The sequence below is a fragment of the Theropithecus gelada genome, chromosome 16 (assembly GCF_003255815.1).
Source record: "Theropithecus gelada isolate Dixy chromosome 16, Tgel_1.0, whole genome shotgun sequence".
Taxonomy (NCBI): domain Eukaryota; kingdom Metazoa; phylum Chordata; class Mammalia; order Primates; family Cercopithecidae; genus Theropithecus; species Theropithecus gelada.
In genome coordinates this window covers 3068360-3095198 of record NC_037684.1, presented here as the reverse complement: position 1 = coordinate 3095198, position 26839 = coordinate 3068360, and the positions used below count along the sequence as shown (strand labels likewise).

Here is a 26839-nt window from a genome sequence, read left to right as displayed (position 1 = left end):
TAGGAGGCCAAGACGGGTGGATCACGAGGTCAGGAGATCGAGACCATCCTGGTTAACACGGTGAAACCCCGTCTCCACTAAAAAAAATACAAAAAACCTAGTCAAGCGAGGTGGCGGGTGCCTGTAGTCCCAGCTACTCGGGAGGCTGAGGCAGGAGAATGGCGTAAACCTAGGAGGCGGAGCTTGCAGTGAGCCCAGATCTGGCCACTGCACTCCAGCCTGTGCGACAGAGCAAGACTCCATCTCCAAAAAAAAAAAAAGACATTGTTCCACATGAATTAAAATTTATAACTCATGATTATATTCTTGAACATATTAAGTATTGAGCTATTTGAATACTTAACTATACATTCTATTTAGACATGGTAAGAGCAGCTAATCAATTTGAAAAAAGAAATTAAAAAATTTAGTATCTAAGAAAAGTTCTCAGAAACAATAGTACAAAAAACTAGTATTAGTAAAAACTAGTAGAGTATACTTAATCCTAATTCAGAATCAAATAATAAAACACATTATTTACAATCATTTCTTAGGGGTAAGAACAAATTTAAAGTATAATGGAACTGGTGGCTCACACCTGTAATCCCAGCACTTAAGAGCTTAGGCAGGTGGATCACGTGAGCCCAGGAGTTTGATACCAGCCTGGGCAATGTGACAAAACTCTAATTAGCCAGGTTTAGTGGCGTGTGTCTATAGTCCTGGCTACTTGGGAGGCTGAGGTGGGAGGATCGCTTGAGCTTGGGAGGTCAAGGCTGCAGGAGACGTGATTGTGCCACTGCACTCCAGCCTGGGTGACAAAGTGAGGCCTTGTCTTAAAATAAATAAATAAACTGTAATAGAACTGACCTTTAGAAGTTCCTCTGATGTAGGTCGATCTTGAGGGATTTTCTGGAGGCAAGAATCTACAAAGTTGCGAAAATAATCAGACCTATTGTAAAGGAAAGTATCAAGTGAACACATTGCTATTTCCTTTAAAAATACATCCACAAATCAAGGCACGTGCCTATTGGTGGGAGGGGGAATGGAAAGGGAATGATTTAAAAAAAGCAGAGACTATATAGTTTCATGTAAGTCTATGAAGATCTATCTAAAGCAACCAATGAATGTTTACCATTTTCCAAAGATAAATTCACACAGATTACTTTAAAATCCTGCTCCTACATATTTAAATATCACAACTCATACTACTGTATTGAGGCAAAATGAGGGAAGCCTATCTACTTTTTTTTTTTTTTTTGCATTCAAACCCAAGATAATATTCCTTTCCAATTCCCTTTTTTTCTTTTCCTTTTTGCTAAGCCTTTCTTATAATAAGCTCTTTTCTTATTTGCCCCTTGGATCGTCTTCTATATAGCATGTTTCAGAATATCACTCTATCTGCTCTGGAGAGAGCGTTTTTATACCTGAGTATTTGGTGCTCCTGAGCAAATGGGAAAAACTTCCATTAAACCTAGAAAACCTATTAAGATATTTTTTAAAATGTTAGAAGTCTGTAACACATTATTATATAGTGTTATTGACAAGAGTTCAGTGAGTAAGGCAGTAAATAATTACTCCATCAATGTTTGTCTCCAATATTCAATTAAGATTTTAAGTTCTTTGTAGGCAAGAATTCTTTTATAAATCCCCAAGTCTCAAACACAGTGTAAAGACAGTCTGTGTTCAATATATTTATTACTTACGTGTATCAACTATGGTTTCAATGTTTTTGTTTCTCCAAAACTGATGTTGAAACTTAATCTCCAATGCAACAGTGTTGGGAGGTGGGGCCTAATGGGAGTTGTTCAGGTCATGAATGGATTAATGCTGCTATAAAAAGGGCTTGTGGGAGAGGGTTCTCTCTCTCCTGCTCTCTGCCATGTGAGGACACAATGCTTCTCCCCCGCAAAGGATGCAGAGTTAAAGGCACTATATTGTAAGCAGGAGGGCCAGGTCCTAACCTGCCAGTGCCTTGATCCTGGACTTCCCAGCCTCCAGAAAATGAGACTGTTCTTTATAAATTACCCGGCCTCTGATACTGTTACAGCAGCACAAAATGTACTAAAGCATACCATAACCCTAAACTCAGTGCCAAAAGATTCGTTCTACATAATTCTAAACACAGAGTTATACAGAAAGAATCTTTTGGCACAGAGTTTTAGCATTATTAGTTTAGTAGAGTTACATGGCACACTCTTAAATGGCAAAGACTTATATGAATGAGACATAATTATGTACTCTTTAAATAATTAAGTACCCCTAATTTACATATCTGTGATTTTCAAAATACTAATTAAATATGCTAGCTATTCCCCTAGAATTTATCAAATGCTAGGTACACCTGAGGAATTAATTTTCTACTACAATTTTATACTGTTGATAAAAAATCCTAGTTTTCTAAAATTGTCAATCTGTTGTCCATAAACCTCTTTACACGAATGAACTAAATTTTATCAAATCAACGAAGCCCTAGAAGGAATATCAGATAAAACTGAATAACATATTATAGTTAGAGTGATCCCAAAATTTTTAATTACCTGGTAATTTTGATAAAGTCAAATCATTTTACCTATATTTTTATATCATATAAATTATAAACCATCCTGCAATCAAATATCACTATAGGTTGTAATAATAAGTATAGTTTAGTTATAAAATATTAATGTTTAAATGCTACTTATTATTTAATAAGGATTAGGTATTCCTAAATTTAAAGAAAAAGTAAAATACAAATTCTTGTAAAAATGAATACTTTTTGCATTCATGTGACATCATCCATCCTTTTCTGAACTCAGTTATACATATGCTATAAAATGGAAACATGATAAAGAATAAATATAATATTTAAAAGGCTAAAATAAATCTATTTTAATATCTTATAAGGTGATACATTTTACCTAATTGAAATTAAATCACTTTGATAACAGATTATGAAAAAGCATTTCATTTATTCAACATTGAGCAATATATATATTAACAATACTCACCATTCATTAGACTGTAGTGTAGGGGATTCATTTTGGGCTATGTGATATAAGGCACTCATTGCATTCATATTAAATAAAGGAGGCTTCCTTTCCGCTGTAAAAGAAAGGAAACATTCCTGTTAAAATAGGTGCCGGGGTACTCTAGTACTGGGCACGTTTTTCTTTTTTTTCTTTTTTAATGATTTTATTTTGAAACAATCTTAAACTTATACAAAAAATTGCAAGTAGAGTTCAAAGAGCTTTTTTTTTTCCTTTTCTTTTTTCTTTTTTTTTTCTGAGATAGGGTCTCGCTCTGTCACCCAGGCTGGAGTGCAGTGGCACAATCTCAGCTCACTACAGCCTTGACCTCCTGTGCTCAAGCAATCCTCCTACCTCAGCCTCCCGAGTAGCTGGGACCACAGGTGTGCACCACCATGCCCAATTATGTTTTGTATTTTCTGTAGAGATGGGGTTTCACCATGTTGCCCAAGATGGTCTTGAACTCTTGAGCTCAAGTGATCCTCCCAACTCAGCCTCCCAAAGTGCTGGGATTACAGGTGTGAGCCACTGCACCCAGCCTCCAAGAACTTTTTCAAGTGAATCAATTGAGAATAAATTGCTGACCTGATGCCTCACCATCCTTAATATATACTTGAGTGTATATTTCCTATAAAGAAGAACATTTTCCTAAATAATCATAATACATCCATTAAATCAGGCCATTTAATAGTGATATAAGACTATCATCCAATCCCCAAACTACATTCAAGTTTCATTCAAATGTCCCAATAATATCCCGTGTAGCAACAGTGAGCTTTGAGTATTGGCAATCTTCAAGGAATTTGTTCATTTTATCCAAGTTGTCAAATTTATTGACATAAAATTGTTCATATTTCCCCATTACTCTTTTAATACCTGTAAAATCTATAGTGATTATAATCTCTTACGCCTGATATTGGAAATCTGTGTCGTCTCTCTTTTATTTTGTGATTAGTCTGGCTAGAGGTTTAACCATTTTATTGATCTCAGAGTACTAGTTTTTATTTCACTGATTTTCTCTATTGTTTTTCAGTTTTCTATTCAACTGATTTCTGCTTTGATCATCATAATCCTCTGCTTATTTTGTGTTCAATTTGCTCTTTGTTTTAGTTTCTTAAGGTAAAAGTTGAAGTCATGACTTTGACAAATTGAAGTATGGTTGCCCTTCTGTATCTGTAGGTTCTGCATCCACAGACTGAACCAACCAACTAAAATATTTCAACCACAGACTGAAAACATCTAGGGAAAAAATAATAAAAATAACAACAAAGACTTTTTAACAATAAAAAAATTAACAATTTTTATTTATTTATTTATTTTTTGAGACGTGGTTTCACTCTTGTTGCCCAGCCTGGAGTGCAATGGCGCGATCTTGGCTCACCACTACCTCCACCTCCAGGGTTCAAGAGATTCTCTCCTGTCTCAGCCTCCCAATTCTCTCCTGTCTCAGCCTCCCGAGTAGCTGGGATTACAGGCGTGCGCTGCCATGCCTGGCTAATTTTGTATTTTTAGTAGAGATGGGGTTTCTCCATGTTGGTCAGGCTGGTCTCAAACTCCCAACCTCAGGTGATCCACCCGCCTCGGCCTCCCAAAGTGCTGGGATTACAGGTGTGAGCCATTGCGCCCAGCCAAAAATACAAATTTTTAAGACAGCTACTTACATGGCATTTATATTATATTAGGTATTATAAGTAACCCAGAGATTATTCAAAGTATATGGGAGGATATGCATAGGTTACATGAAAAACTAAGCTATTTTATATGAGACTTAAGCATCTGCACATCTTCTTATCTGAAGGAGTTCTGGAACCAATCCTCTGAAGATACTGAGATATACAGGACTCTTGAATGTACCTCACTTTGAGATTTTCTGACATTTCCTATTATCAGAATTAGGCTAAACACCTTTGGCAGGAGTATCATAGAGGTAATGCTATAATTTGTATCCTATGATGTGGCACTTGATTTTGAGAAGTTCTGTTATTGATGGTATTCACTTTGATCACTTGATTAAGGCCCATGTCTGCCAGTCTTCTTAATGATGAAGTTTCTCTTTTCTCCTTTGTAATTAATAAGCATTTTGCAAGATGGTACTCTGAATCTACATAAATACTCTGCTTCTCACGAAACTTTCAACTTTATTCTTTTATTTATTATATGGAGTCACAGATTTTTATTTTAATAAGTTATATCATTTATTTTGATGTTCAAATTATCTCATATTTGAACAGTAGAAACCTTTTTAAGTTGGCTTGTATCTTTTGGACATGGTCCCATTATTATTTGGTTACTTTCTTGCTTTCTGGTACACTAAGATGTCCTAGCTTCATCTTATGCTTTCCCTAGCCCAGACCCTGGATCAATCATTTCTCCAAGGGGCTGTTGTGCTAGGTGTGCTTACTGCTGCTGGGGTGTCACTAATCTCAGACACGCTCAATGAACAGAGTTGGGAATATATACATGTACACAATACATTTATACACCTATGTGTACAAATACATGGCATATATTATTTATATTTGAAAACAACAAATATTGTAGTACAATATCTCAAATTCCAATCCAACAACATCATGTTTATTTCTAGCTTTCTCTTTCCATATTTGTAAAATCCTTCTCTGACAATGAGAGAAACCCTGCTCTCATTATCCTTAACATATATATATATATATTTTTGGAGACGGAGTTTCGCTCTGTTGCCAGGTTGGAGTGCAGTGGCACAATCTCAGCTCACTGCAAACTGCGCCTCCCAGGTTCAAGCAATTCTCCTGCCTCAGCCTCCTGAGCTGGAACTACAGGCATGGGCCACCATGCCCGGCTAATTTTTGTATTTTTAGTAGAGACAGGGTTTCACCATGTTGACCAGGCTGGTCTTGAACTCCTGACCTCAGGTGATCTGCCAGCCTTGGCCTCCCAAAGTGCTGGGATTACAGACATGAGCCACCACGACTGGCCCTTAATATATTTTTCTATCTGATAAATTCCTCCCATGCAACCAATATCCCATCTTTGTGATCATCTTCTCTCTCCTTAAGCAGATGCCCTCCTTTCTCTGTTCAAATTCTGAATCCCCATTCCACTTCACCCTACAGTGTGAATAAACCTCTTGGTCACTAAGTCTTTTAATTGGTATACCATCAATATATCAAACTTATATCAAACTAGAACATATCTTTTTAATTTTGTCATTCACTATTAAATTAAAAATCTCTCAATTTTATCAAAGAACATTAAACTTGGCTAAAAATCACAGAAGAGATTCACCGAATTTATGTATTAGACTCTCATAAATTCAAATAACTTTTTTTTTCTTGAGTCAGAGTCTCACTCTGTCACCCAGATCAAAGTGAAGCGGCAAGATCTCAGCTCACTGCAGCCTCTGCCTCTCCGGTTCAAGAGATTCTCCTGCCTCAGTCTCCCAAGTAGCTGGGATTACCGGGATGCACCACCACGCCCAGCTAATTTTTGCGGTTTTACCATGTTGGCCAGGCTGGTCTAAAACTCCTGACCTCAAGTGATTTGCCCACCTTGGCCTCCCAAAGTGCTGGGATTACAGGCATAAGCCACTGCACCCGGCCAAATATTTTCTGTCTCAAATTTTTATAAGCTACTACCAAACTTCTTCCTTTTTTTGAGATAAAGGCTTGGTCTGTCACACAGGCTGGAGTGCAGTGGCACAATCTTAGCTCACTGCAACCTTGACTTCCTGGGCTCAAGTGATCCTCTCACCTCAGCCCCTCAAGCAGCTGGGACTACAGGCGCATGCCACCATGCCCAACTAATTTTTTTGTATTTTTTTGTAGAGACGGGGTTTCTCCATGTTGCCCAGGCTGGCCTCCAACTCCTGAGCTCAAGTGATCTTTCCACCGTGGCCTCCTAAAGTGCTGCAATTAGAGGCATGAGCCACCACTTAATTTTAAACCAAATTTATTTTAAGTTAGAGATACTATTTCTTATTATCTTGTGCATGTTTCTAAACTGTCTCTACCCATAAATTTGAACTGCTTCTGTAAAAGTAATACCTCCAAAATTCAAAAGGAAATTAGATGAAACTGAGACAGAAGCACTGAACGGTCTAGAAAGTAAATCTCAGAAACAATGTCCAATAACAAAATTTCCAGAGAAAGAGTTCAAATTATATATACTTATACAGAAGAGTAATCACCAAAGGGTGAGATAAATGGGTTCAAATTTACTATTTTCATTTATTCCTCTCAACGGGAAAAATGACTTTGTGTACTTTTGTTTCCTGTATTATTTTAATTTAATTAATTTGTTTGTTTAGAAAGGGTCTCACTCTATCACCCAGGCTGAAGTGTAGTAGCATAATTATAGCTCACTGCAGCCTCAAACTCCTGGGCTAAAGGGGATCCTCCCACCTCAGCCTCCCGAGTAGCTGGGACTACAGGTGTGAGGCTACCATGCCTAGCTAATTTGTCTTGTTTTTGGTGGAGATAAGGTCTTGTTATACTGTCCAGGCTGGTCTCAAACTCCTGGCTTTAAGCAATCCTTCCGCCTTGGCCTCCCAAAGTGCTAGGATTACAGATGTAAAGCCACTGTACCTAACTGACAGTAGAACTATGAATATTTTCTTTTCACTCCTTTTGTATTTCTATAATTTTATACCCTAAACATATTATGTAATTTAAAATGATAAATTACATTTTTACAAAGATTATATAATCATGCAGCTCAAATAACAAGAAACTAAGAATTTTCATCAGATGAACTATAAAGAAACATGTAACCAAACTCACTCATGAAAAATTATGTATTATAAGATTTCTTAGTATTAAGACATAACCAAGTAATTTCAACCTTTGTGACACTAAAGCATGAAAGAGTCATGTCTATCTATTCACAACTATGTTTATCAAGACCAATAATGGTATGGTTGATATAAATTTTTTCTATTACCTATACTGTAAGAAAATAGTTTGTTTTAATTTGCTATCCTTAACTCTTCCAACATAGAAAAGCATATTATAATAAGTATGTGTCCCAAGACTGAATCTGATTTGCACTGAGAATCATACCTCACTGTCTGTAAACCCAGCACTTTGGGAGGCTGAGGTGGGTGGATCACCTGAGGTGAGGAGTTGGAGACCAGCCTGGCCAACATGGTGAAAACCCATCTCTACTAAAAATAAAAAAATAGCTGGGCTTGGTGGCAGGCACCTGTAATCCCAGCTACTCGGGAGGCTGAGGCAGGAGAATCCCTTGAACCCGGGAGGTGGAGGTTACAGTGAGCCAAGATTGTGCCACTGCACTCCAGCCTGGACAACAAAGCGAGACTCTATCACCCTGCCCCCAAAATAAGAAAGAAAAGAAAAAAAAAACGAAAATCATACCTCTAGACCTGTGTTATCTAACAGGGTACCTAACTGGCCACATGTGACTATTTAAATGCAAATGTATTTAAACAAAATTTTAGAAAATTCACTCCCTTAGCTGAAAAGCCATACATACAGAACACTTCCTTCACCGCAAAAAGTTTTCCTAGCCTGTGCTACTTTAGACCTTTCACCTATAACCATAATCAGGCTTAAAATACAGTTCCTGACTTAGCACTTCAAAACATTCAAAATATTTGTAAGTAAAATGCTTAACGTTATTATGAAAGATTATAAAAGTGAAGATACCAAATGAATGCCTAAAATTCTAAGAAATTATTTCAAATATTTCACCCATGTAAAATTATTTAAAGGTAGTCACATCTAAAGTTGCTTTATTTTAAGTATAAAAACTTCTATTGTGAAGGAACTCTGTTTTATGAAGTAGAATAAAAAGCTAGAAATAAGAAGCCATTTCACGGAAACTACAAAATTTAGGTATATTTTGTTCTAAGCAGAACAATGAGCCAACAAATCCCTTCTAATCAAATAAAATATATCAATGAAATCTAACAGGTCCATTAATGCAATTTCACTATCACTGAGGGGCACATGTATGCATGAGCCAGCATTAAGAAAGTAAAAGGATCCCATGGGCAAAGAGTACATTAACCAGCTTCTCTACATGTGTATCCAGGATTCTTAAGAAATTAATTAGGATCTATGGGTAGGAAAAAGAATCATACGTAAAAGAATAGAGATTAGAGTTTAGGACACTTAAAGGTACTTTCAAATGGAAGAAATAGTTTTGCAAACTTCAAATTAAGACAAAGAAATCACAAGTATGACATTATGGTCATCTCCAAATCTCTGTTTGTTGATGCTATTAAACTATAAAACAAAGAACAGGATGTGGAGCTTGAAGGGAGTAGTTAACATAGGAATTCCAACAAAGGTGAAAATACTTAAAGATTATGTTTTAGGAAAAAAAAACTGGACTGCAAGGTAGTCTGGTTGTAATAGAAATCATAACTTTAATCTACTGTGTAATAACAAGCAAGATTTTACCTTCATTTTACCTCATTTTCTCTATACTTGTTTTCGAAAACTGACAAACTTGAGTAGATAATGATTAATCAAAATTACCAATAGATTTTACTTTTAATGTATTATTTTCCATCCTCAGTCACTCCTTTCAGAATGGCTTAGATGAGCGCTGTGGCTCATGCTTGAAATCCCCCCACTGTGGGAGGCTGAGGCAGGAGGATAGCTTGAGCCCAGGAGTTTGAGACTAGCCTGGACAACATGGCGAAACCCTGTCTCTGCTAAAAATACAAAAATTAGCCTGGTGTGGTGGTGTGTGCCTGCAGTCCCAGCTATGTGGGAGGCTGAGGTGGGAGGACTGCTTGATTCCAGGAAGCAGAGGTTAGAGTGAGCTGATACTGCACCACTGTACTCCAGCCTGGGTGACAGAGCAAGACCATGTCTCAAAAATAAATAAGTAAATAAATAAACAAATAAATAAGTAAAGTTTAATGCAATGCTCTAAAAGAAGATAAAAAGGAAAAGGAAAAGACTATTGGGCTGGTAGACCTCCATTGGGAAATCCAGAGCAAGAAGTGGCCAGCATCTTCAACTGCAGTGACAGTTTATTGGCTCACATAAGTTATGACGGTCCACTGTTTTTAGCACATTCCATTTATGAGCAACTGAACAAAATGTGTGCTTAAAATCAAACTGCTACAGGAAATTGAATCCAATCTCTCTCCTTCACTGCAAGACCCTGCTACAGTGATCCATATACCTATCATCATGGCCCCTGTTGAATGAAGTCGGACTTACCATCTTATAAATCATATATATATATATCAAACTGTTACAAAATGGTATGTAGGTATGACAGTCTGACATCTAATTTCATTCCTAATTCAAAGTAAAAACAAACAAACAAACAAACAAAAAAACAGTAGTAACTACCCCAGCTAGTTATGAATGCTTTACAGATCTTCTACAGCTGGTAAATCCGGTAATCATAAACATATTCTAGGTGTTTAACAAATACTCATTAATGTTAGACACAGATTCTTCAAACATAATTAAAACCACAGTGGAAAATTATTTTGGATATAATGGAACAGAGCAAATATAATACAGCTAACCCTAATATAAATAAAAATTACCAAATAACCAAAGTGAAAACCTTACTAAATATAATGCCCCCCTTATAAAGTGACATTTAAGATAAAAATCTATAATTTTTATAGATCGGTACAGAAATTGATGTAAAACATTGATCAAACCTTAATCCATAGTAATGAAGAACAATGCTTACCTAGTTCAATACATGTTATTCCAAGAGACCACACATCTACTTTGCCATCATACTGTCCTTCATCCATGGCTAAAATTACTTCTGGGGCCATCCTAGAACAAAATGTTCATTTAAATTTAAAGATTTTTTTAAAAAGTATACTATTCTTTGAGAATGTAAGTCATCTACCTGGAGATCACTGGTTTGAATTCTAGTCAATATATCTGGACATAAGAATTTTTATAATGGGAACTAAGTGCATTACAGGTTGTAAGGTAAATATTTAGCAATGCATATACAGTGTGAGATTTATTCTCACTATCCCGTCATTATCATGTAACAGCTACCCCAAAAAAAAGAAGCTCCCAAGGCACAATTATATTCTGCATCTGCTCCAGTTTGCAGATTATAATACTTCATATCCTTTAGGCCAGTGGTTCTCAAATATTTTGGTCTCAGGATCCCATTACAAAAGTCTAATTTTTGGCCAGGCGCAGTGGTTCACACCTGTAATCCCAGCACTTTGGGAGGCTGAGGCGGGCGGATCATGAGGTCAGGAGTTTGAGAAGCCTGAGCAACATGGTGAAACCCCATCTCTACCAAAAATACAAAAATTAGCTGGCCATGGTGGCTGGCGCCTGTAATCCCAGCTACTCAAGAGGCTGAGCCAGGAGAATCGCTTGAACCCAAGAGGCGGAGGTTGCAGTGAGCCAAGATCACGCCACTGCACTCCAGCCTGCCTGGGCGAGAGAGTGAGACTCCGTCTCAAAAAAAAAAAAAAAAAAAAAGTCTATTTTTGCTTAAAAGATCGAATTTTACTATTGGCAACAAGTATTGCCAGTTGTTTTCCTTGAAGTTACAAGCTCATGTCGTTTATTAAAGAAAATTATCTGCCACAATCACCAAGACTGAAGACTGAATAATCATAGTTTGTGTCTTTCTTTCAAATAAAAATGGTATTCCATGATAAAAGTGGCCAGGGCAGCTTACAACTCAATCACACAATTATCAATCTTATGGGTATCTTATTTGTAAATGAAGCACTAATTCATGTCTTCAATTAGTGTCCTATATTCTTTTTTTAAATGTTTAATCTTTTTTTATTTTTTTGAGAGACAGGGTCTCACTCTGTCGCCCAGGCTGGAGTACAGTGGCACAATCTCGGCTCACTGCAACCTCTGCCTCCTGGGTTCAAGTGATTCTCCCACTTCAGCCTGTCAAGTAGCTGGGATTACAGGCGTGCATCACCACGCCCGGCTAATTTTTGTATTTTTTGGTAGAGACAGGGTTTCACCATTTTGGCCAGGCTGGTCCCAAACTCCTAACCTTAAGCGATCTGTCTGCCTCGGCCTCCCAAAGTTCTGGGATTACAGGTGTGAGCCATTGCATCTGGCCAAGTTTAACATTCCTGACAGTACTTTACCTTCCACTTCATTTGTATTTCATGTTAAACACAGATAGACACTTAAAACGGCTGCTGACTGCTTTAACTGTTCTTACCAATATGGCGTTCCCACAAAGGAATTGGCAGGTGATGCCATGGAAGCAGATCCAAAGTCAGCAAGTTTCACCTGGCCTGGTTCTGTCAGAAGGATATTTCCTGCTTTGATATCTCTAGGTTTAGGGAATACAGAAAATTACTTAACTTTCCCTCATTAGATTATGTTTAAAACAAAAAAAATAAAACAAGAATTCATAAAATAGAGAAGGAGAAATCAAAATAATTAAGTGCTGGGGTAATCACACAATTGGGATAATGAGAATTAATATTCAAATTAGAAAACAAAAAACTACAGAATTCAAATAAACATATAGTAATACTTTTCTAAAAGAGAAGACAAATAGCAGCAAAAAGAAAAGAAAATTAGTTCACTGGAGCACACAGTTTATATTTTAGTTTCTGTTTATTGGTAGAAATAATGGTTTTTAAAAATACATTGTAATTAGCAAACAATCTCTTTATCATACATAAGATTTCTGAGTATCCATACTTAACATAAAAACAAAAAAAAATAAAGAACCTTATTCTCCAAACTTTTTGAAAAAGACTTATTCAAAATAAGTAAATACATAAAGATGTATTCATATCATTTACAAACTTTAGCATAGTTTTCCTAAATATAAAATAAAAACTGAAATATATGGATAATGTAGTATCAATGATCCCAAATTTACTTTTCTGAAATAGCAACGGTCTATTAAACTAAGAAAACAGGTATTTATATAATAAGACTGTCTAATTAGCATTAAATATATACTTAATCATTCAAAAATTAAAATAGAAATTAAAGTGCTGAACTTCCAAGCCCTTAATTCTTACTATATATTTTAGAGCATAACACGAAGTGAATCTATTTTTCTTACATTTGATTTTTTTTAAATGGAGAGGTATCTTAAATTTGAGAAAAACTTAGGTTGAAATTCCAACTATGGCACGCACTTATTTACTAGCTTGTGGGTATCTCTCAGATCTTATCCTGATGTTAAAAAATGATAACCCATTAACTCACAATGACTCTATTATATAGTTTAATATGTACTGCCTCGTTCATGCATGTATAAGAAAATACTAACTTTCTTCTACAACAGCTAGAACCAATACCAGTGCCAAAAATTTATTATAAAATGTTTTAACTTCAAAGTTATTATCCATAATCAAGGATTATCAAGGACCACAGCTCAAAAGCATAAAGAGTCTTAAGCAGCTTCTGGTTTTTTTTTTTTTGAGACAGAGTTTCACTGTCACCCAAGCTGGGGTGCAGTGGCACAGTCTCAGCTCACTGCAACCTCCACCTTCCAGGCTCAAGCGATCCTCCTCCCTCAGCCTCACAAGTAGCTAGGATTACAGATGCCCACAACAAAGCCCAGCTAATTTTCATATTTTCAGTGGAGACAAGGTTTCACCATATTGGCCAGGCTGGTCTCAGAACTCTCAACCTCAAGTGATCCACCCGCCTAGGCCTCTCAAAGTGCTGGGATTACAGGTGTGAGCCACCTTGCCTGGCCTTAAGCAACTTTTATTCGTCCATATGTCATGGAATCAATGGAATAAATCTGTCATTATCAGTTACCAAGAAGACAAAAGATCTAGATTTAGTTCTAGCTCTAATCTACTCAGCTTTGCAACCCTTAGGAAATTACAGTCACAAACTGAGACATCAGTGATTTTACCTGTAAAATGAGAAAAATTTTATGATTCTCTAATGCCCAATCCAATTGCAAATTAAATGATTCTACCGCTAAGTTTCTACCACTAATCTAAAAAGTATACATACTTTTACAAGGTCAAGCAGCACATACAGGCAAAGATAAAAATTATCCTAGAGAGCCGGGCGCGGTGGCTCTCGCCTGTAATCCCAGCACTTCGGGAGGCCGAGGCGGGTGGATCACGAGGTCAGGAAATCGAGACCATCCTGGCTAACACGGTGAAACCCCATTTCTACTAAAAATACAAAAATTAGCTGGGCGTGGGGGCAGGAGCCTGTAGTCCCAGCTACTGGGGAGGCTGAGGCAGGAGAATAGTGTGAACCCAGGAGGCGGAGGTTGCAGTGAGCCGAGATTGTGCCATTGCGCTCCAGACTGGGTGACAGACCGAGACTCCGTCTCAAAAAAAAAAAAAAAAAAAAAAAATCCTAGAGAGATCAAGTATACCACTATGTTCATTTTAGGACATGAAAAGTCTAAAAAAAATGAGTTTATATTATTTTATTTGGCTTTAACCAATAAAAACTTTAGGGTTAATAAATTCTAAAGTTGGTAATATGCAACAAGCCATTTACTTATCAATATATGATAATTTCCAAAGCACTTACCTATGAATCATAGTATGAGAATGTAAGTAGGCTAATCCCTGGAGAGCACCATGTGTAATTGCTGCTATTTCCACTTCTTGTAATGGCTTTTTGTGAACTTAAAATTTATTTGAAAATAATTAATACACAGAACATTTTTGTTAAAAAAAAATATCTAATACATGGGGCAATTTTAAAAAACTGATACTTAGCAAGAAGAGATTTATTTTCCAAGATGATAAAGATTATTAAACTTTGTAACTTGTACGCAGTTGTGCCAGTTGTCAAAGCACAGTTCATAGCCAATTCTTCTCTTAGCTAATGATATTGAATAATTATTTGGTGATGTAAAAACAATAGCAGCAGAGTTCTCTCTCTTTATTCTCACTTATCTTTGTTTTGAACAGGAGGAGCAGGATAACAGAGAATTCAGAAAAACACTTGTAAAGTCACAATGAGAGAAAACATGACTATTTTAAGCTACTGTATAACATATAATATTTAATAAGGACAGCATATACCATGCTGAGAATTTGAAGACTAAGAGTTCTGTTCTTTCTGGAAAGTTTACATTATTTGGTATTAATATCATTTAAATAATGTCTAACTAAATTATCATTTTATTCTGTGAATACTTTTTAAAAAATAATCAAAGGAGGCCGGGCGCAGTAGCTCACGCCTGTAATCCCAGCACTTTGGGAGGCCGAGGTGGGCGGATCACCTGAGGTCAGGAGTTTGAAACCAGGCTGACCAACATGGAGAAACCCCATCTCTACTGAAAATACAAAATTAGCCGAGCATGGTGACACATGCCTGTAATCCAGCTGCTGGGGAGGCTGAGGCAGGAGAATCGCTTGAACCCGGAAGGCGGAGGTTGCGGTGAGCCAAGGGTGCCACTGCACTCCAGCCTGGGTAACAAGTGTGAAACTCCTTCTCAAAAAAAAAAAAAAGAAAAAAAAAGGAAAGAAAAAATAATAATAATAATAATCAAAGGAAACTTACCTTCTAGTAAATCCGAAGCAGATCCTAAACAATATTCCATTACAAGCTACATGGAAAAATTATAAAAGCATTAAAATATATTATTATAAAGATTCTATTTAAGATAAAATAAGTTCACCCAGTAGATCAAGAAGATAGTTTGAAGTAAAATTCTAGTCACCATTTACCTTAAAAAAAAAAAAAAGTTATATAGATATTTCTCAGAAAAATATTATTTTTAAAATTTTTTAATAAAAAATACTCACGTATTCAGTGATTTGTTAAATGCAGTCAAGCCAATGATACATTAATCTTTTAATAATGCCAACATATAATAACTTCTATAAGCTGTGCATTTAATATATAATTACTAATTAAAATTATGAAGAAATACACATATTCCATTACTACAAATCTATAGTAACAATACTCATCATTGTTAGAAGACAGAAAACTGTGTTCTCTAGAATTATACGTATAGTCAGCCCTTCACATCTGTGGGTTCTAGATTTGTAGATTCAACCAACTATGTATCAAAAATAATTGAAAAAATAAAAAAATTGGCCAAGCGTGATGGCTCACGCCTATAATCCCAGCACTTTGGGAGGCCGAGGTGGGCGGATCACCAGGTCAGGAGATCAAGACCACCTTGGCTCACATGGTGAAACCCCGTTTCTACTAAAAATATAAAAAATTAGTTGGGCATGGTGGCGGGTGCCTGCAGTCCCAGCTACTCGGGAGGCTGAGGCAGGAGAGTGGCGTGAGCCTGGGAGGCGGAGCTTGCAGTGAGCCGAGACTGCACCACTACACTTCAGCCTGGGCGACACAGAGACTCTGTCTCAAAAATAAATAAATAAAATTAAAAAAAATTACAACATAACAACAAAAATAAAACAAAAAGCAAATACAACATAACAACTATTTACATGGCATTCACATTGTGGTATTATAACTAATCTACAGATGATTGAAAAAATTAATAGATGGATGTGCACAGGTTATGTGCAGATACTCCATTTTACAGAAGGGATTTGGTATCCTGGGGGTGGGTGACCTGGAACCAAATTCCCCACAGATACTGAGGAAAAACTATATACAAAGCTTAGGTCACAGCTGTTTCTTTGAAAGCAAACACAGAGCACTTCCTATGTGCCAGGTATTTTTTATATAGTAACCAATTTGATCCTCAGAATGACCTTATGAGGTAGATCCTATTAGTATCCTTATTTTATGGATGGAGAACCCTGAGAGGCAGAGAGGTTACCCGTCTAATATTACTGCTTTTTCGTTAATCATAGCCTCAATTTTACAAGTCATCACTACCACCACCAAAACAAACTGGATAAAAATGCACCAAACACTACAAATCTAAATCTACAGTAAGTATACTAAAATGATACTTAGCTGTGGCTTACTAATTATTCAAAATAAGGGGCCATTCCTGGTAACAAAAGGACAAAATTAATTTCTACTTCTTATAATAAAGGGCAACAATTCTCTATCTTTAGTATTATATTATTCGGCCAAGGAATCATGATCAGTTCTAACTTCACCAGGATTCACCCAAATTTCACCAAGATCTTTCTGGTTAAATGCATTAAAGTACATTTATGTCAAGAAAATGTATGCTAACTTTCAATCTCAAGTAACATGATTGTTTTCACAACGTTTGAATGGTACTACTAAAACTCTCAGAGGACATTTTATTATACACAAAAAGGTCAACAGAATTCTGAAAAATCTCTGCAGTAAGACCTGCAAAAATTCTATCATCTCTTATTGCCTACAAGTTCTAGGAAATATTATTTGTTTTCTTTCAGTATGAACTAACATTTCAGGTGATGTTGCATGTGTTTACACAACCCATATGAGACATTCTGAATTAATTCATTATAAACCAAAATCAGCTAAAATTGCAACAAGGGGAAAGCAAATACCAACCCATGCTGTGTGTTCACGTAGATAACAGCCTTTGTATTCTATACTGTTGGGATGTTTTATTCTTTGTAGAAACTTGACTTCCTTAATAATATCCTGCCATTTCTGTGGGGAGAAAAAAGGTAAAGAATTATGAACAGGGCTTTTCCTCAGAAAGTTATATGAGAATAAAAGTAATTACTAAATTGAGAAGGGTTAACAAGAACATGCAAGTTTGCTTGGTTTTACTTACTTACTGGGAGGGTCTCGCTCTTTCACCCAGGCTGGAGTGCAGTGGCATGATCTCAGCTCACTGCAACCTCCATCTCGTGGGCTCAAATGATCCTCCTCCCTCAGCCTCCCAAGTATTTGGGTCTACAGGCACACACCACCATGCTCATCTAATTTTTCTATTTTTTGTAGAGACGGGGTTTCACTATATTGCTCAGACTGGTCTCAAACTCCTGACCTCAAGTGATTCACTTGTCTTGGCCTCTCAAAATGTGGTAATTTTTAGATAAAATGTCAAAATTAAAAAGTTTAAATAAATTATATTCAGCCGGGCACACTGGCTCACACCTGTAATCCCAGCACCTTGGGGGGCTGAGGCTGGCGGATCACGAAGTCAGGAGATCGAGACTATCCTAGCCAATATGGTGAAACCCTGTCTCTACTAAAAATACAAAAATTAGCTGGGCATGATGGCACGCGCCTATAGTCCCAGCTACTCGGCAGGCTGGGCAGGAGAATTGCTTGAACCCAGGAGGTGGCGGCTGCACTGAGCTGAGATCGAGCCACTGCACTCCAGCCTGGTGACAGAGCGAGACTCCATCTCAAAAATAAAATATAAGTAATATTCATATACAGGCCTATCTCAATTTACGGCGCTTCGCTTTGTACTTCACAGATATTACTTTTTTTTTTTAAACAAATTGAAGGGTTGTAGCAATCCTGTGTCAAAGCAAGTCCACCAGCACCATTTTTCCAATAGCATATGCTCACTTGATGCCTTTATGTCACCTTTTGGTAACTCACAATATTTCAAACTTTTTCATCATTATTATTATATCTGTTATGGTGATCTGTGATCAGTAATTGTTGATGTTACTATTGTAATCGTTTTGAGGAGCCATGAACTGTGCCCATATAAGACGGTGAATTTAATCAATAAATGTATTCTGACAGCTCCACCAGCCAGCCATTACCCTGTCTGTCTCCCTTTCCTTGGGCCTCCTTATTCTCTGAGACACAGTAAAGTTGAAATTAGGCCATTAATAACCCCATAGTGACCCCTAAGTGTTCAAGTGAACGGAATACTCACACATCTGTCACTTTAATTCAAAAGTTACAAGTGATTAAGCTTAGTGAGAAAGGCATGTCAAAAGCTGAGACAGGATTTGAAGCTAGGCCTTTTGGGCCAAATAGTTAGCCAAGTTGTAAATGCAAAGAAAAAGTTATCGAAGACAATTTAAAGTGCTACTCCAGTGGATATATGAATGATAAGAAGGCAAAACAAGTTTATTGTTGATATGAAGAAAGCTTTAATGGCCTGGATAGAAAAATCAAATCAGCCACAACATTCCTGTAAAACAAAGTCTAATCTAGAGGATGACCCTAACTCTCTTTACCTCTACAAAGGCTGAAAGAGGTGAGGAAGCTGAAGAAGAAAAGTTGGAAACTAACAGAGGTTGCTTCATCAGGTGTAAGGAAAGAAATCATCTCCATAAAATAAAAGTGCAAGGTAGGCCGGCATGGTGGCTCACTCTTATAATCAATCTCAGCACTTTGGGAGGCCAAGGCGGACAGATCACTTGAGGTCAGGAGTTCAAGACCAGCCTGGCCAACACGGTGAAACTCCATCTCCACTAAACATACAAAAATTAGCTGACTGTGTTGGTGCGTGCCTGTAGTCCTAGTTACTAGGGAGGAAAGGCAAAGGAAGCAGAATTGTTTGAACCCAGAAGGTGGAGGCTGCAGTAAGCCAAGATAGTGCCACCACACTCTAGCCTGGGTGACAGAGAGAGACTGTCTCAAAAAAAAAAAAAAGAAAAGAAAAGTGCAAGGTGAAGCAGCAAGTACTGATGTAGAAGCTACATGCAAGTTATCCAGAAGATCTAGCCAATGTGTCATTGAGGAAGGTAGCTACATTACACAACAGATTTTCTTTCTTTTTTTTTTTTGAGAGTCTTACTGTCACCCACACTGGAGTGCAGTGGCATGATCTTGGCTCACTGCAACTTGTGCCTCCTGGGTTCAAGCATTCCTTCTGCCTCAGCCTCCCTAGTAGCTGGGACTACAGGCATGTGGACTACCATACCTGGCTAATTTTTCTATTTTCAGTAGAAACGGGGTTTCACCATGTTGGCCAAGCTGGTCTCGAACTCCTGGCCTCAAGTGATCCACCTACTTCGGCCTCCCAAAGTGCTGGGATTACAGGTGTGAGCCACCATGCCCAGCCAAGAGATCTTCAGTGTAGACGAAATAGCCTTATGTTGGAAGAAGATACTATCTAGGACTTTCATGGCTACAGAGCAACTATGAAATGCCTGGTTTCAAAGTTTCAAAGGACAGGCTGACTCTCTTGTTAGGGGCTAACACAGCTTGTGATTTTAAGCTGAAGTCAATGCACATTTACTATTCCAAAAATTCTACTCTGCTTGTGCTTGTTCAATGAAACAACAAAGCCTTTAGATGACAGTACTTTTGTTTAAGCATGGTTTAGTGAATATTTTAAGGCCACTGTTAAGATTTACTGCTCAGAAAGATTCCTTTCAAAATATTACTGGTCTTTGCCAGTGCACCTAGCCACCCAATAACTCTGATAGAGACATAAAAGGAGATTTATGTTGTTTTCATTCCCGTGAATACACCATCCATTCTGTAGCCCACGGATCAAGGAATAATTTCGAGTTCCAAGCCTTATTATTTAAGAAAGGCTGGCTGGGCACGGTGGCTCACTCCTGTAATCCCAGCACTTTGGGAGGCCAAGGCAGGCGAATCACCTGAGGTCGGGAGTTCAGGACAAGCCTGACCGACATGGAGAAACCCAGTCTCTACTAAAAAAATACAAAATGAGCCGGGCGTGGTGGTATATGACTGTAATCCCAGCTACTTGGGAGGCTGAGGCAGGAGAATCGCTTGAATCCAGGGGGCGGAGGTTGTGGTGAGCCGAGACCATGCCATTGGGCAACAAGAGCGAAACTCCATCTCAAAAAAAAAAAAAAAGAAAAAAAGAAAAGAAAAGAAAGGCTGTAGCAGCCGGGCATGGTGGTTCACGCCTTAATCCCAACACTTTGGGAGGCCAAGGCAAGTGGATCACCTGAGGTCAGGAGTTCGAGACCAGCCTAGCCAACACAGCAAAACCCTGTCTCTACTAATAATACAAAAATCAGTCAGGCATGGGGACGCAGGCCTATAATCTCAGTTACTCGAGAGGCTGAGGCAGGAAAATCGCTTGAACCGGAGGCGGAGATTGCAGTGAGCCGAGATCATGCCATTGCACTCCAACCCGGGCGACAAGAGTGAACTCCATCTCAAAACAAAAAAACAAAACAAAACAAAAAGGCTATAGCTGCCATAGACAGCAATTTGTCTGATGGACAGTGGCAAAGTAAACTGAGTACCTTCTGGAAATAATTCATTATAGATGCCATTAAGAACATTTCCGACTGATGGGAGTGCAAATTAGCAACATTATCAGGAGTCTGGAATAAGTGCATTGCAACCCTCATGAATGACTTTGAGGGGTTCAAGATTTCAGTGGAGGAAGTAATTGCAGATGTGGTGGAAACGGCAGGAAAACTGGAATTGCACATGGAGCCTGAAGATGTGACTAAACTCCTGCAATTTCATGATAAAACTTGAATGGATGAGAAACTGCTTGTAATAGATGGGCAAAGAAAGTAATTTCTGAATATTACATAAACTTAGTTGATAAAGCAGTAATAGAGTTACAGAGGATTGATTCCAATTTTGAAAGTTTTATTGTGGTAAAATGCTGTCAAACATCATTGCATTCTACAGAGAAATATTTTGTGAAAGAGAAAACTGATGGGGCAAACTTCACTGTCATCAGATTTTAAGAAATTGCCACAACCACCTTAACCTTCAGCAACCACTACCCTGATCAGTCAGAAGCCATCAACATAGAAGATCCTCAAGCAGCAAAAATACTATGACATGCTGAAGGCTCAAATGATCATTAGCATCTTTTTAGAAATAAAATATTTTAGGCCGGGTGTGGTGGCAGGCATCTGTAGTCCCAGCTACTCGGGAAGCTGAGGCAGGAGAATCACTTGAACCCGGGAGGCGGAGGTTGCAGTGAGCTGAGACTGCACCACTGCACTCCAGCCTGGTGACAGAGTGAGACTCCATCTCAAAAAAAAAGAAAGAAAATATTTTAAAATTAAGGTATGTACATTGTCTTTTTTAGACAAAATGTTACTGCACACTTAATGGACTACAGTATAGCATGGAGATATATATATATATATTTAGATGGAGTCTCATGTTGCTGTCCAGGCTGGAGTGCAGCGGCACAATCTTGACTCACTACAGCCTTCGCCTCCTGGCTTCAAGTGATTCTCGTGCCTCTGCCTCCTGGGTTCAAGTGATTCTCCTGCCTCAGCCTCCCAAGTACCTCGGAATTACAGGCACATGCAACCACGCCTGGCTAATTTTTGTATTTTAGTAGAGACAGGATTTTCCACCATGTTGGCCAGGCTGGTCTTAAACTCCTGACCTCAAGTGATCCGCCTGCCTTGGCCTTCCAAAGTACTGGGATTACAGGCGTGAGCTACTGCACCAGGCCTAGACATAATTTTCATATGCACTAGGCACCAAAAAGTTCATGTGACTTGCTTTATGATATTTGCTTTATCGTAGTGGTTGAGAACAAAACCCACAATATCTCCAAGGCATGCTTATAGTTTACAACTCAATTACATAATTTACAAAATTATTTCACTAAAGGTAGGTAAGACAAATTTGAGTTTGATAAAATTTATCATTAATGACTCTTATTAAAATTTTACAATCATACACCAATCATGTTGATAACTATATACCATATTCAGTGATTTTTCTTCAAAAGTTCAACCTTTCTTTTTTTCATACAGTTTTATTGATACATAATTTATATACCATGAAGTTCACCTGTTCTGTTTCTGGCTTATTTTTATTACCAAATGTTAGAGTTTGTTTTTGTTTTTAACTCAAATGAACTAATTCCTCTGAGATTCAAGTTCCTAAATGCAGACTCTAAAATGCTAGTGAATAATTAGCTATTATATAGAAAAGTTCACAGAAAAAAACCAAGCAGTACAAAAATCTTTTCCTACATAGTTTACTAATACCTATCAGGAAATACAGATAAACCTTTGGTCTTAAGCTACTTCATGACAACCTTAACTACTCAGGCCACATCCTAAACACAGTTACTCTTAAGAAGCAACCCGAGAACTCTAAAAATACAGATCCTTTGGTCCATACCCAGAAATTCTACAGATTTAGTAGGTGTGAGAGGAGGACTAGAAATTTGTTTTTGCTCTTTTTAATTTTTTAAAGTTTTATCATTGATTTGGGCTATATTCTTAATGGCAAGGAAAGCAATATAAATAGAATACTTAAAGAGATGTTGTATACTAGATTTAAGATCATATACCTCCTATGTTATTTCACAAGGCCTTAACAGAACACAGCAAAATATGCTCACAGTGGGCCAGGTGCAGTGGCTCACGCCTGTAATCCCAGCACTTTGAGAGGCCGAGGCGGGCGGATCACGAGGTCAGGAGATCAAGACCATCCTAGCTAACACGGTGAAACCCCGTCTCTACTAAAAATACAAAAAATTAGCTGGGCATGGTGGAGGGTGCCTGTAGTCCCAGCTACTCGGGATGCTGAGGCAGGAGAATGGCATGAACCCGGGAGGCGGAGCTTGCAGCGAGCCAAGATTATGCCACTGCACTCCAGCCTGGGCGACAGAGCAAGACTCCATCTTAAAAAAAAAAAAAAAAAAAAATAGTTTCACAGTGTTTTGTGTAAAATGTGTAAGATACATTATAAAATGCTAAATCCAGAAAATCTGTTCCATGGTCTTTAAGTTTCAAATTTGAATACTCTGGAAGGCAAACTCAAAAAAATGTATTCCTCAACATAAAAAGATTTTCATGAAGGATGCCAACATTAGATATTAAAAGATGATGTGGTAAATGAAAATTTTTGTTCTAGGTATGACTAATCAGACTCCAAAACAGACAGATAGATACAGATACATGTGTATATACACACACACACACACACATATATATACATACATATACACAATGGAATATTTTTCAGACTTAAAAAGGAAGGAAATTCTGACATACACTACAACATGGATGAACTTTTGGGATATTAGGTTACGTGATACAAGCTAGCCACAAACAGACAAATCCCAAATGATTCCACTTATATTAAGTACCTAGTCAAATTTATGGAGACAGAAAGTAGACTGGTGGTTGCAAGAGGCTGGGGAATTACCGTTTAATGACTACAGAGTTTTAATGCTGCAAGATAAAAAGAATTCTAAAGATGCATGGCGATAATGGTTGGTTGCACAACAATGTGAATGTACTTAATTCCACTGAAATGTGGAATTGAAAATAGTTAAAATGGGCCGGGCGCGGTGGCTCAAGCCTGTAATCCCAGCACTTTGGGAGGCTGAGATGGGCTGATCACGAGGTCAGGAGATCGAGACCATCCTGGCTAACATGGTGAAACCCCGTCTCTACTAAAAAATACAAAAAATTAGCCAGGCGAGGTGGCGGGCGCCTGTAGTCCCAGCTACTCGGGAGGCTGAGGCAGGAGAATGGCGTAAACCCGGGAGGCGGAGCTTGCAGTGAGCTGAGATCCCGCCACTGCACTCCAGCCTGGGCGACAGAGCGAGACTCCATCTCAAAAAAAAAAAAAAACGAAAATAGTTAAAATGGCAAATTTTATGTTGTGTATTTTACCACAATTAAAAATAATTTTAAAAAATTTTAAGATTAAAGAGAATTCTAGAGTTTTTCTTTTTTCATTTATAAATATTTCATTTTTTGATTGAGATGGGGGGTCTCACTATGTTCCCCAGGGTGGTCTCAAATCCTGGGCTCAAAATGATCCACCCACCTCGGCCTCCCAAAGCGCTGGGATTACAGGTGTGAGCCACAGTGCCAGGCAGAATTGTAGATTTTTAAAAGCAGACTACATTTCATAAATTTATGAAATTAGGTAGAATATAATCTGAAGAGAACTAATTAGAGTATTAGTGAACTAAAGTACATTCAATGTAGCACTGTTTCATTTTTTAATTTTTCAAATTGTTATACATTGCTTGTTTCTCAGACTAGATATAGATTCATGTTGATTAAAGTTTGTTTAAAACAGGCATTAAACAATGTTTAAACAATTTTAAAGATCATAGGCCAGGTGTGGTGGCTCCCAGCATTTTGGGAGGCCAAGGCAGGTGGATCGCTTGAGGTCAGAAGTTCAAGACCAGCCTGGCCAACATGATGAAACCCTACTTCTACTAAAGATACAAAAAATTTGCCAGGCATGGTGGCAGGTGCCTGTAATCCAGGTTGAGGCAGGAGAATTACTTGAACCTGGGAGGTGGAGGTTACAGTGAGCCAAGAAGGCACCACTGCACTCCAGCCTGGGGGACACAGAGATGCTACGTCTCAAAAAATATATTAAAAAAAAAGGTCATATCCAATATAATTTATTGTCAAGTACATCTTATTCTACTTTAATTTTTAGAAACTGATAATCCTTCCAAGATAAACAGAGAATAATATTTAAAACAACAGTTTAAAAAATTAAGGCTGGGAGCAGGCAGATTGCCTGAGGTCAGGAGTTTGAGACCAGTCTGGCCAACATGGTGAAACCCTGTCTCTACTAAAATATAAAAAATTAGCCAGGCGTGGCAGCATGTGCCTGTAGTCCCAGCTACTCGGGAGTCTGAGGCAGAATTGCTAGAACCCGGGTGGCAGAGGGTGCAGTGAGCTGAGATTGCACCACTGCACTCCAGCCTGGGCAGCACAGCGAGACTCCATCTCTTTAAAAAAAAACCAAAAAAAACTGAAAGCAGGCTGAGCACAGTTTCACACCTGTAATCCCAGCATTTTGGGAGGCCAAGGCAGGTGGATCACCTGAAGTCAGGAGTTTGAGACCAGCCTGGCCAACATGGAGATACACTGTGTCTACTAAAAATACAAAAATTAGCCAGGTGTGGTGGCACACACCTGTAATCCCAGGAGAATTGCTCGAACCTGAGAGGCGGCGAAGGTTACAGTGAGCCAAGACTATGCCACTGCATTTCAGCTTAGGTGACAGAGCGAGACTCTATCTCAAAAAAAAAAAAAAAAAAAAAAAAAATTAAAAGCAGAAGGCACAAGTAGGGGGACTTTGGAGATAGCAATAATGCTCTGTTTATGGCTCTCAGCACTATTAGAGTTAAAAGGGTACATCAGTTTGGGAAAAAAAAATTCATTGAGATATACACTTAAGATTTGCATACTTCACCTATTAACACTTAAAAAATTCCCACCCTTCCTTCCCAATTAAAAATTATGTCTTCCTCTAACATATCAATAAGAATGTATATATTGGCCGGGCGCGGTGGCTCACGCCTGTAATCCCAACACTTTGGGAGGCCAAGGCGGGTGGATCATGAGGTCAGGAGATCAAGACCATTCTGGCTAACTCGGTGAAACCCTGACTACACTAAAAATACAAAAAATTAGCCAGGCATGGCGGCGGGCGCCTGTAGTCCCAGCTACTCGGGAGGCTGAGGCAAGAGAATGGCGTGAACTCGGAAGGTGGAGCTTGCAGTGAGCTGAGATTGCACCACTGCACTCCAGCCTGGGTTACAGAGCGAGACTCCATCTCAAAAAGAAATTAAAAAAAAGAATGTATGTATTTATTCTGAGATAAATATAAGAAAAAACAAGAATGTACACATTTAACCTACCTCAGTAGACTGCTTTCCACTATAAGACATTTTCTTGATGGCCACCACTTCATTGGTACGCACATCTCGTGCCTAAAGAAGAACAAAGAAAGAAACATTATAAAAATTAACAGGTGAAATCTAGGCAACTATTTCTTTGTGAATATAAAAGCATTTGTAAACTACCATGTCAAAAAGGACATCAAAACCGCTTTTAAAGAAAATTTGTAAAATAACACTATACTGCAATACTTATAAAATTATCCTAGAGCTAGTACTTTAGAAAGAAAATAAAGCAAAGTAAAAAAATAAGAAAATAAGCCTTTGAGGCCGGGCGCGGTGGCTCAAGCCTGTAATCCCAGCACTTTGGGAGGCCGAGACGGGCGGATCACGAGGTCAGGAGATCGAGACCATCCTGGCTAACACGGTGAAACTCCGTCTCTACTAAAAAATACAAAAAACTAGCCGGGCGAGGTGGCGGGCGCCTGTAGTCCCAGCTACTCGGGAGGCTGAGGCAGGAGAATGGCATAAACCCGGGAGGCGGAGCT

General features: G+C 38.2%; 1 protein-coding gene across 2 annotated transcripts in view; it reads right to left on the bottom strand.

Moving 5' to 3' along the window:
- Window positions 1–26839, bottom strand: part of TAOK1 (TAO kinase 1) — a 172736-nt gene that overhangs the window by 56446 nt on the left and 89451 nt on the right. For both annotated transcript variants that reach the window (XM_025361611.1, XM_025361612.1), the window contains 8 exons: window positions 26313–26384; window positions 17342–17443; window positions 15422–15467; window positions 14441–14537; window positions 12129–12242; window positions 10650–10741; window positions 2967–3060; window positions 847–928 (listed from right to left, as the gene is read on the bottom strand). In XM_025361611.1, coding sequence (XP_025217396.1) covers window positions 847–928; window positions 2967–3060; window positions 10650–10741; window positions 12129–12242; window positions 14441–14537; window positions 15422–15467; window positions 17342–17443; window positions 26313–26384 — 699 coding nt within the window. The remainder of the gene's footprint in view (window positions 1–846; window positions 929–2966; window positions 3061–10649; window positions 10742–12128; window positions 12243–14440; window positions 14538–15421; window positions 15468–17341; window positions 17444–26312; window positions 26385–26839) is intronic.